Genomic DNA, 11332 nt, shown 5'->3' with positions numbered 1-11332 from the left:
ATCTCTTCTAACTCTAACGAATTGCAAAATGCATCTAATTCTCTCACAAATGCGTCTCGCGTCATTTGCGATTGAGAGTTTAGAAATTTTACATAAATAGTTTTCTCATTATCCACATAACAAAATATCTTATTTTCATTTGATATCTTTCCCATTTTCCTTAATTTATCTAATTTACCTGCATTAAAAAAATCTTAATTCAACTGATTCCTTTGGTTTAATATGAGTTTTCACGGCTCTCGGTTGATCAGGCCTCGAGTCTGTGTTTACTATATCTACCGCAGAATCAGGTTTATTTAGTTTTTTCGCTTGTGCTCTAGTCATTACGTTTACTACACTCTCATGCATTTCTTTTAAATCGTCTATAGTGATCCTTGACAGCGCATCTGCAGCTACATTGTCAGATCCCTTAACATATTCAACCTCAAAATTATATTCTTCTAATGTTAATCTAAATTTCATGAGCCTACTTGAAGGATCTTTCATATTGAATAGATAAACTAAAGGTTTATGATCCGTGCGTACCTTAAAAGGTCGGCCATACAAGTACGGTCGAAAATATTTTAGAGCCCAAACTATCGCGAGTAGTTCTTTCTCAATAATTGGGTAATTTCTTTCTCCTTTATTTAAACTTCTACTAGCATAAGCTATTGGTCGATCATTTTCATTTGATAAAATTATTCCCAATGCGTTCTTTGAAGCATCAGTTTGTACAATAAATTTATTTTTTAAAGAAAAATCAGGGTAGTCTAAAACAGGTGGGGATGTTAATTTTTGTTTTAATGTTTCAAATGATTTCTGACATTCACTATTCCATTCAAAGGGCACACCTTTTCTTGTTAACATATTTAAAGGATATGTAATTTCTGCAAATTTTGGAATAAACTTTCTGTAATAGTTTGTAAAAGCTACGAATCTTTTTATTTCATCGGTACTTTTAGGACATGGATAGTTTTTTACTGTTTCTATTTTCTGAGGATCAGGCCTTATACCTTCACTTGAAATAACGTGTCCTAGATACAAAATCTGTTTTCTTAAGAAATCACATTTAGAAGGATTCAATTTCAAATTAACGTTCCGCAATCTTTCGAAAACGTCTTGTAAATTTTTATTATGTATTTCTAGATTTCTGCCAAAACAAATTAAATCATCGCAATAAATTAAACATTTGTCGTAAGTGAGACCCGCTAGAGCTATATTCATCATGCGAGAAAAGGAACTTGGACTCGTTTTTAATCCCATAGGCATCCGAGTCATTTGGTATTGTCCAGAATAAAATGAAGTGAATTTTCGACTATTCTCTTCTAATTTAACATTATAGTAGCCTTGATGTAAATCTAAATGAGTGAAATATATACTACCAGATAAGGATTCTAAAATGTCTGTAATATCAGGTAATGGGAATTTATTATCTTCTATACAATTATTCAGTTTTCTATAGTCAATTACTAATCTCCATTCACTATTTTGCATTGAACTAGATTTTTTAGGTACTAGTAATATCGGACTCGACCAATCGCTTTTGCTAGGCTCTATTATTCCTTCATTTAACATTTTATCTATTTGAGATTTCACCTCATCTTTTTGAGATATAGGTAAACGGTATTGTTTTGAAAAAATAGGAATCGTATTAGGTTTAATAGAAATAATAATAATAATAATAATAATAAAGCCTGTTTATTTCCAATCCATAATGATAACATATTACATGCGATTTAATATCTAAATATACTAGGGTAGAATTTCTTTAATTTTCTTTTATTCGCTAACGTTGCTTTCTCCTGTATCAATGATCGGAACCCCTTCTCGGGTAAAGGCCTCCTCCAGCTTCTTCCAAATCCCTTTGTCCATGGCTTTCCTTATCCAATCGCTTCCTGCTATCGCTTTTATATCGTCTATCCATCTTTTTCTAGGGCGCCCTCTTCTTCTTTTTCCTTTTGGTCCTTTCCACATAGTTGTCTGTAATGTCCATCTTTTGTCTGTGCGTCTTGCTATATGTCCTGCCCACTGCCATTTCTGTTTTAAAGCATATTGTAAGGCATCTATAACTTTAGTTTTTTGTCTAATTTTTTCGCTTTTTACTTTTTGTATTTTTCTTATTTTTAGTACGCTTCTTTCCATTGCTTTTTGACATGTTATTAGTTTATTTTTTGTTTTGGTGCTGAATGTCCACGTTTGGCATCCGTATGTAAGAGTAGGTAGGACACAGGTATCCAACACAATTTTCTTTAGGTAAAGGGGGAATTCCCCTTTCAAGATTTCCTTCAGGGACCAAAACTTTTTCCAACTCATGTTGATACGCCGCTCCACCTCTAGTTCTTCATTTTTGTCATCGAATGATAGTTGTTTTCCCAGGTATATGTAATTGCTCACATATTCAAGCGGCTTTCCTTTCAAGTATATGGCGTTAATGTAATCATTAGTAACTATTTTTGTTTTATTTTCGTTCATTTTGAGGCCCACCTTTTCGCTTTCTTCATTTAAACTTGTTATCATTCTTTCTAATCCTTTGCTTGTTTCAGAAAATAAGACAATATCGTCTGCGAATCTGAGGTGTGTAAGCCGATCTTTGTTAATTCTAATCCCTTCCGCCTGCCAGTTAAGATTATCAAAAACGTGTTGTAGTACCATTATGAACAGCTTAGGTGAGAGAGGGTCTCCTTGTCTTACGCCTCTACGGATCGGTATATCAGGACCTCGCGTCTCCAGTTTGACTTGGCTTACGCTACCTTCGTAAATGTCTTTCAGTACTCTTACATAGTTTTCGTTTATGTAGCATTTATTCAGCGCTTCCCAAATAGCATCATGAGAGATCGTATCAATCACTTTGGCGTAGTCAATGAAAGCAATGTAAAGTGGCTTGATGAATTCCTTGTATTTCTCCATTACTTGTTGTAAAACTTGTATATGATCCGTTGTAGAAAATCCAGAACGAAACCCTGCTTGTTCTACTGGCTGATAGTTATCTATCTGCGGGCTCAGCCGGCTTTGTAGTATTGACGTGAACAGTTTGTATACACTTAATAGAAATAGTATGTGTATAAATATCTGTAGTAGTGAGTTTGTCTCCCGGTAAATGAAATATATCCGCATACTTTGCACAAATATTTTCGATCGTATTTTGTTCTTCTTTATTTAAATGTGTCATTTTCATTAAATGTAATAATGTTTTGACTCTATCTGAATTATTTTTTGTTTTACTGAATGAACAAATATCAAAATAACAAACCCTTTTTTATATTCGCTTCTAAATCCGTTAATGATACATTATTTTCTGTGACATTTAGTATTCGAATTGGTATTAACCCATTTTTAGGAGTAGCTATGGAGCTGGCTAACTATACGCCTTCTTTTATCTCTTTTAATGAAACTACGCAGTCTTCTATCATATTTGTACGAATATAATATACGGATTCTGATCTAGCAGGAATATTGAAAACAACTTTACATTCATTTACTAATGGCAAAGAAATAGGTATTTGACCGATGAAAAGTGTTAAAATGTTTTTGTAGAAGTCTAATTGAGCTTTGTATTTGTTTAAAAATTCACGACCTAAAATTCCACTCGCCTTAATTGGTAGGCTATTTTTTTTTTTTTTTTTTTTTTTTTTTTTTTTTTTTTTTTTTTTTTTTTTTTTTTTTTTTTTTTTTTTTTTTTTTTTTTTTTTTTTTAAACAATCACGCCACGTTAACTGGTCCCGTGATAAGTTCGTAAAGAACTTGTGTTACAGGTACCAGATAACGGAAATAAATGTAAGATTTTTATTATACACGTACATATATTTAATATACATCCATAACCCTGGAAAAGACATTTATATTTATCATACAAATATCTTCCCTTGGCGGGATTCGAACCCGCGACCCCCTTGTGTAGTGACCATGTCACTTACCACTACACCAGACGGCCGTTAAAGGCTATTAAATAAATAAAACTTGTGGCTTATATTTCGATCACCCACAGTCAAAGGTAAATAAACGTATCCTATTGCTTGGACTGTGCCTCCTAATCCATTTATGTTTATGTTCTCTTTATGGATTGGAATGTTATATTCAAGCGCATCACTGTAATTGTACGCCGATAATGACGAACTCGAGTCTACTAGAAAATAATGTACTTTTCCACGACCTAACGATGAATTTAACGAAATGAAACAGTTACTATCACTAGCTAAAATCATATTATTTCTATTGGTCACGAAAAAACTGATTAGATGATGATACTTGGGGTTCCGTTTCAGTACTTTGCGCAGACTCATTTATCATATTAACGTTGTGACTTCGCGGACCTTGATATTTGGTATTGTTGAAACGAAAATTACCTCTTTGTTGTCTGTAGCCATCAGCTCTGCCTCTAGACCATGTTCCTCGAGTATTGTAATAGTTTGTATAACCTTGGTTACGTGGCTGTCCCCTGAACGGTCTGCCACGACCTCCACGTTGTCCTCTGTAGGTAGAACTACGGACTCTGCTCTGATTGAAATTATTAAAAGGTTTTTTAAACATACCCAAAATTTCTCCAGTAGTCGCAGCTGTTGAAGTCTCCTCGTCTTGAGCAGCTTGAACGGCATCTTTAAGCGAGCTATAATTCCTAGCTGACATAATTGTACTCAGCCTACGATTTCTTAAGCCATCGGCAAATCGTTTTATTGCTATTTTTTCATTATGTGGTTTTAAAATATTATAACACTGTTCATTGCCATCGGCTTGAGAAATTGTAAGGTCCACAAATAATTTTGTGATTTCTCTCCCATAATCTTCAATAGATGCCATTTTGTCTAATTGTTTGTAAATTATTTTGTATCGCAGTTGCAGATTTCTTTGACAATAAAACATTTTTCATGTCAATAATTAAGTCATTAACTGAACCATAGTTTAATTTCAACATTAATTTTGCTTCCTGAGACAGTCTACTTTTCAACACAAATTTTATTAAATTTTGTTTGCATGCATTATCCTTTAATATACAATCATAATATTCAATATTATCAATTAATTGTTTGGTGTTCTCCACCTCATTAGTCATAACTGGTAACAAGTTAAGAGCGGTCTTTAAATCAAACGAAGACATTTCGGAAACAGCTTCGGACTGAGCGCAATCACACAATAAAATAATATCCTTATGCAATTCTAAAAATAAATGACAATAATTTTCTATTAATAATATATCTTCTTTCTTATAATATTTATTTTTAACTGCGTTATTAAAATCAATTAACCAATTTTCATACTGCTTATAAATTACAGCAACCTCTTTTAATTTATTTTTAATTAAATTAACTTTTTCGGTCCTTCTCCGTGGTCCCAATTTAATTAAGTAAATTCTTATTTTCTTTAAGTCTTCATAAAGTGTTAAAATAATATCCATAACTTACCACCATAACGCCAATAATAAAAATAACTAAGTATCCGTAATACATATTAAACATTAGTTTCGGTTTTAAATTATAATACGCAGAAATATCACTATAGTCCCAAGGTTGTTTTAAGTTGGTTTCCAAAGCAATGATCTCTTATTGCATTCTTCAAAGTTTATAATCATGGGTCGCGATGCAATATTTTATTACAACTTCGATATCAGATTTAGTTAATTTATTTAAATATTGTTATTGCACATTTACTTTTAGTTTGCACTTTTTTTTTTTCACTTTACACTTTTATTAATTTTACGCACTTTTTTTTACCGCACAATTGTATTTTTTTTTTTTTCGCTCGAAATCATTTCATTCATTAATGCTTAAACTTCTTGATCAAATTTGAACTTTTCCTCTGGTCTCGGAATTCGTGGTTGGTACTGACGACGAAAAATCGATCTTCTCGTAGCTGAACGGCTTATCTCTTCACCAATCCATTTTACATGGCATTTTTTATATAACTTGTATACACAGTACAAAAGACCAAACAGGATGAAGAACAGGATTACAACTAGAATTATGTTAGTTGTGTTCATATGACCTCGGATTTCTTTAATAGTTGATTGGTTGTCCCCAGCAGCAGCGTTTTGCACGATCAGTGTCTCTTCTTTAGAATTTTGGGCACCCATTGTCAAAATTATTTATTATAATGCGTACGTGTGATATGACAAAATAATAAAGTTGCACTGCGTTCATTGTCACAATATTGAACAAAAGTTTTAATGATCTTACATTCGCGGCGCGCAAGATGACTCCGTCGGCAGGGTCGCCATATAAGGTGTTGCGTCGGAGGTATATATTTGTAATGAAACCAACGAGAATCCGAATAATACTCTGCTTTATTTCATAGACACATAGACATAAAAGTATGAGATTCTTTTTAAGGTTTTATGTACAGTTAGTTACCAACGTTATATTGGGCACATAGAAATTATACGTGAATATTGTGCACAGTTTTTTTTAAATTCTATATGATATGTACCTACATCTATTTGCGGTATGCAGCTTGACTGCGCCCCTTACTGAAGTCCATGAGACCGTTGCCACTCATCATCAAATTGGCTGTACTCTCGTCAAAATAGGTATATACAATACAAAAAAATCGATTTTATTTTATTTCCATTTTCGCGGGTATAACCTCAAAGATATTGTACTAAAAATATTTTTTTATATCCGTTTTTCAAACAACAACATTTTGAACGTATTTTGAGAATGCAATAAAATTACACATTACACGTCTTTGAATGTGAACATACTATATAATTAACCTCGGGAATATTCCATTTGGGTCATAACTCAACAATTTAATAGCTACAAAGTGTTTGATTAAAATGGAATGTCCTCGAAACATGTAGACAGAAATGCCTGCTTTACCAAATTTTGTCTTAATTGACAAATACTTGACCGTCGGCGTGTGAAATCGAATGTTCATACACGATTACTTTGCTACAGCGATTTCGAACATATTCGTACAGAAATAGAGCATATTTTAGTATACACATTTCAAAATCAGAATAATCGAGTACCGAGCATGGGGTGAAAGGTGACCACTATCGCAAGAGGAAATTCATAAAAGATGCTTCTTCGAAATCGAAGTTACATAATCTAATGTATACGAATAGTATAAATAAATAGGTGTTATAAGATTAATGTTTTAATAAACATATTATTACACATTAATCTATAATAATATAATTACAATGACAAAAATAGCTAAATGAATTTAGATGAAATAGCAGAAAGATATTTTTTTTTTATATTTCTTAGGTGGGTGGACGAGCTCACAGCCCACCTGGTGTTAAGTGGTTACCGGAGCCCATAGACATCTACAACGTAAATGCGCCACCCACCTTGAGGTATAAGTTCTAAGATCTCAGTATAGTTACAACGGCTGCCCTACCCTTCAAACCGAAACGCATTACTGCTTCACGGCAGAAATAGGCAGGGTGGTGTTACCTACCCGCGCGGACTCAAAAGAGGTCCTAGTAGTAACCCAGTAGGTATAATTTCTGGATAGTCCGGATTAATATATGGGATGCTTTTCATAATGTTTAATGACATTTTTGGCTGTAAAACATATTGACTGTGTTCTTCTCTAACTCATGATTTTACTTAGCAATTATTTTACAAATTTACTGGTTTATATATAAATTTACTAGTTTATGGACCAGAGATATCAAAAACTGCAAAAAAAAAAGATGTGTGGTGTCGTGGGACACCGGATAGGAGCGAAGTTCCTTATTATAAAAATATTAATTTTTAGTTCTATTCGAGGTATAAAGAAAATAAAACAGGATGTTTCACAACGACCCACGGTCATTCGGTAACGTGCGAACTTACTGTGGTACACTTCATTCACCGTTGTTTGCATAAGAGTTAGTGTTTTGCTCAAACGAACGCTCTGAGATCGTGGTCAATGAATGAAAAAAAATATGTTATTTTTTGTACGTTATTACAAAGTTAAGTCGTACACTGTCTGCATTACTAATAAAAAATCTTACGTTACGGACGTTTTTCCCGGTTAGGGCACCCCTCCGCATCGTCCCCTAAGGAACTTCGTTCCAAAAAAAGAGAAAAATACTATATAATAATATGAGAAAGAACCTTTATTTTGAAGGTAAGATTCTCTGGACACTTCCTTGGGGTAATTGACTGCATGCGAAAAGAAACTAAAACTCAGCATTTAGAGGACACGTGTTGAAGAAGAGACACCTCCGTTATTTCATGATAAATAGCATTAAAATACTTCAATAACTCGCTCACCTTCGAAACAATAACATGCGCATTATTAAAACGATGACATCGAACCGTGTAAGCACGAAAGTTTTATCAAAAGGACCACATCGTTAAAAGTTCCTTTGCCCACTAGCGGTCACCGCGAGGCGACACCTCGTCCGATGACTTTCACAGTTCACAAAAACCACTATAATCGTAAACTACATGCATAGAATATCATATCATAATAGAATATCATATTGATTTAGTAGTAATAGTAGTTTTATTTTTCCAACTCGAAAGCAAAGATGTCATACCATACAGCCTAATCTTTTAAATATATATTTGTATATTTTTACATTGAAGTCGTCGTAGCCTGAAAGGATAAGACGTCCAGTGTAATCTTATCTAGCGATGCAACTGTGTTCGAATCCCGCAGGCGGGTACCAATAATAATTTTTCTAATGAAAAGTGTACTTAACAAATGTTCACAATTGAGTTCCACGGTGGTGGAATAACATCGTGTAATAAAAATCAAACCCGCAAAATTATAATTTCCGTAATTACTGGTCCTACCAACCTCTTGGGAGTCCGCACGGGTAGGTACCACCACCCCGCCTATTTCTGCCGTGAAGCAGTAATGCGTTTCGGTTTGAAGGGCGGGGCAACCGTTGTAACTATACTGAGACCTTAGAACTCATATTTCAAGGCAGGTGGCGGATTTACGTTGTAGATGTCTATGGGCTCCAGTAACCACTTAACACCAGGTGGGCTGTGAGCTCGTCCACCGATCTAAGCACACATTCCTTAAGAACCACGGTGCTCCGACAGCAATCCTGCAAAATTGAAACCCTGCGGGATTGAATGACTTGAAGGGGTTTCAAATTAGTGCGGGCCGCGTGAGCATAGGTCATAGAGCATAGGTCACATGAGATAAAACTCATTTTATCGTACCCTCCATAAGCTAAAAGTTCGAATTTTGGAAGTACAGTCAAACCTGGATAAGCGAGAGTTCAAGGGAGCACAATCTCATTCTCGCTTATAGAGGTTTCTCACTAACCCGAGTTTCTCGCTAATGCTCCCTCTGAATTTCGATTCGCGATTTTCCGCATTCAAATGCATTCACTATTTTAAGTTTATGACTTTAATGACAGTACTTTAATTTTCCGTTTTTACATGATGCAGAACAGAACTTTCCTTCGCAATTGATTAACGATAAACTGAGTAATTTCGACAAACAGGACGGTACACAGGCACACGTGTCCATTCTAAAATAATGCGATAAAAGAATACGATAAAATAACAACGTTATTTAGTTCCACGAAATAGAATAGGTTCAATATTCACGGGAAAACCATACAAAGACAATGATAAGAAGTTCCACGAAAGTTAAAAATGAGTCATAAATTAGCAGATGTTAAATTTGTAATTTGTTTTGTCATTTGTTCCTCCTAAATAAGATAAATAAATAAATAAAGCTCGGCTGTCGCTTATAGAGGTATAGATATGTAGCAGTCTCACTTACGGAGGTCCATGAGGAAAAAACGACTCTCTCTTACAGAGGTTTCTGTTTCTCGCTAATAGAGGTTTTGGGAGCTTAAAATAACGGTTCCTTGCTGTTACTCTCACTTATAGAGTTTTCTTACTTATCCAGTTCTCACTTACCCAGGTTTGACTGTATTCACAAAAAAGATTTAAAATCGAGTAAGAGTTATCTATTTTACACTATGTTACCAACATAGGAATTAACAATATTATTAACAATAAAAAAGGGCTACAAGAAAAGAGGTAACCCAACCTCCAATTTTATAACGTAAGATATGTTTACAATTGAAACGCGTGTATAATTTGATCTAATTATGTATTCTATTTAACCCTTTGAGCGCGAACCGTCGTGAGTCAATCCATCGACTCTTTAATAATACGTATAAAGTGCGGAGCGTCGGAATACCGACTATTTGCGCAATTTGATTTTAGGTATTAGGTATCGACCTATATGAATGTAGACCGTTTTTAAAAAGTTAATGACATTTATTAATAACCATTAAAAATTATTTTGAATCGATGTGTTCATTTTTGTTATTTTTTTAAGTTAATTTTTTTTGTAAAGTATCTATTTCTTTTTTTCAAAAATCCTTTAGCGATCTCTTTGGCTTCAAGGCGACACATATAAAAGAAAGAATTAAAAAAAATATCATAGTGAATATTAACGTAATGAATACATACATAATTATACGATAGTCTCACATTTACTTAATAATTATCTATTCTCTTTGCATTTAAGTCAAAATAAGATCGATATACGAATTAATTTATTGCTAAATTACACCCACACAAGACGACAGATAATGGCAATTTTTGCCGATACAAACAATAAGAAAACGCCGTCAGCTTTCATGGAATTTATATTTATAAGCTTACTAATCATAAAACGCAAACATCCCTCAATGCATCATTAAATTTCGGCGGTAATTAACTAATATTTAACACAGGTCGACAAAACTAGCTCAATTAATAAGCTTTATTGTAACGTCCGATAGCCGCAACAAATATTTAATTGATAATAATACAAAGGTCAGTATCGTGTGTCAGGCCGATATATTTATGAATATACAATTTTCTTTATTGTAATATATTCGTTGTCTACAGTACATCTCATTTTCTTTTAAACACTCCATTTTGACAAAGATGCTGCTAATATTGATAAGACACGAAATAAAACGTATGAATTTAAGCGTGAAAAGCAATTGATATTTCTAAATTATGGATAATATTTAGCTAGTAATTTAATAGATTACATCAACAACATACATATTTATAATTGAATAAGTCAAAGTACATAATAAATGCATAAATATATAATCACGCTTCATATTTAATATAAACGTCACTAATTATAAAATAATTGTAAAAACTATTATAAAACTAGCTGACCCGGCAGACTTCGTAGTGCCTCAATCGATAAATTTAAGACCTAAACTTTTGTATAATATTAACTTAAAAAAAAAAAAGGAATCCGTCCGACGGGGGACACATCAAAGGAAAAACAAAACTGATTGTTTTTATATACATAATACCGAGGATTTTCATATTTTTTCACCTTCTCACCTTTTAAGTCTTCTCTGGACTTCCACAAATATAATTCAAGACCAAAATTAGCCAAATCGGTCCAGCCGTTCTCGAGTTTTAGCGAGACTAACGAA

The 11332-nt window shown here is 33.5% G+C and overlaps 1 protein-coding gene and 1 pseudogene across 2 annotated transcripts; both read right to left on the bottom strand.

Moving 5' to 3' along the window:
* Positions 1–1661: 1661 nt before the first annotated feature.
* LOC149499862 (putative transposon-derived protein F52C9.6) lies at positions 1662–3707 on the bottom strand. Its single transcript, XM_089738302.1, has one exon. The coding sequence runs from the start codon at positions 3091–3093 to the stop codon at positions 1759–1761; it is 1335 nt and encodes a 444-aa protein (XP_089594428.1). The 5' UTR covers positions 3094–3707; the 3' UTR covers positions 1662–1758.
* A 202-nt stretch (positions 3708–3909) lies between these two features.
* LOC149499861 (uncharacterized) lies at positions 3910–6253 on the bottom strand (annotated as a pseudogene). The gene has a single exon (XR_016325362.1). The product of XR_016325362.1 is annotated as an uncharacterized LOC149499861 (transcript).
* Positions 6254–11332: the final 5079 nt, after the last annotated feature.

The sequence above is a fragment of the Bombyx mandarina genome, chromosome 25 (assembly GCF_030267445.1).
Source record: "Bombyx mandarina strain Sakado chromosome 25, ASM3026744v2".
Classification (NCBI taxonomy): domain Eukaryota; kingdom Metazoa; phylum Arthropoda; class Insecta; order Lepidoptera; family Bombycidae; genus Bombyx; species Bombyx mandarina.
Note: the sequence above shows the minus strand (reverse complement) of the source record. Positions and strands in the feature narration are given on the sequence as shown.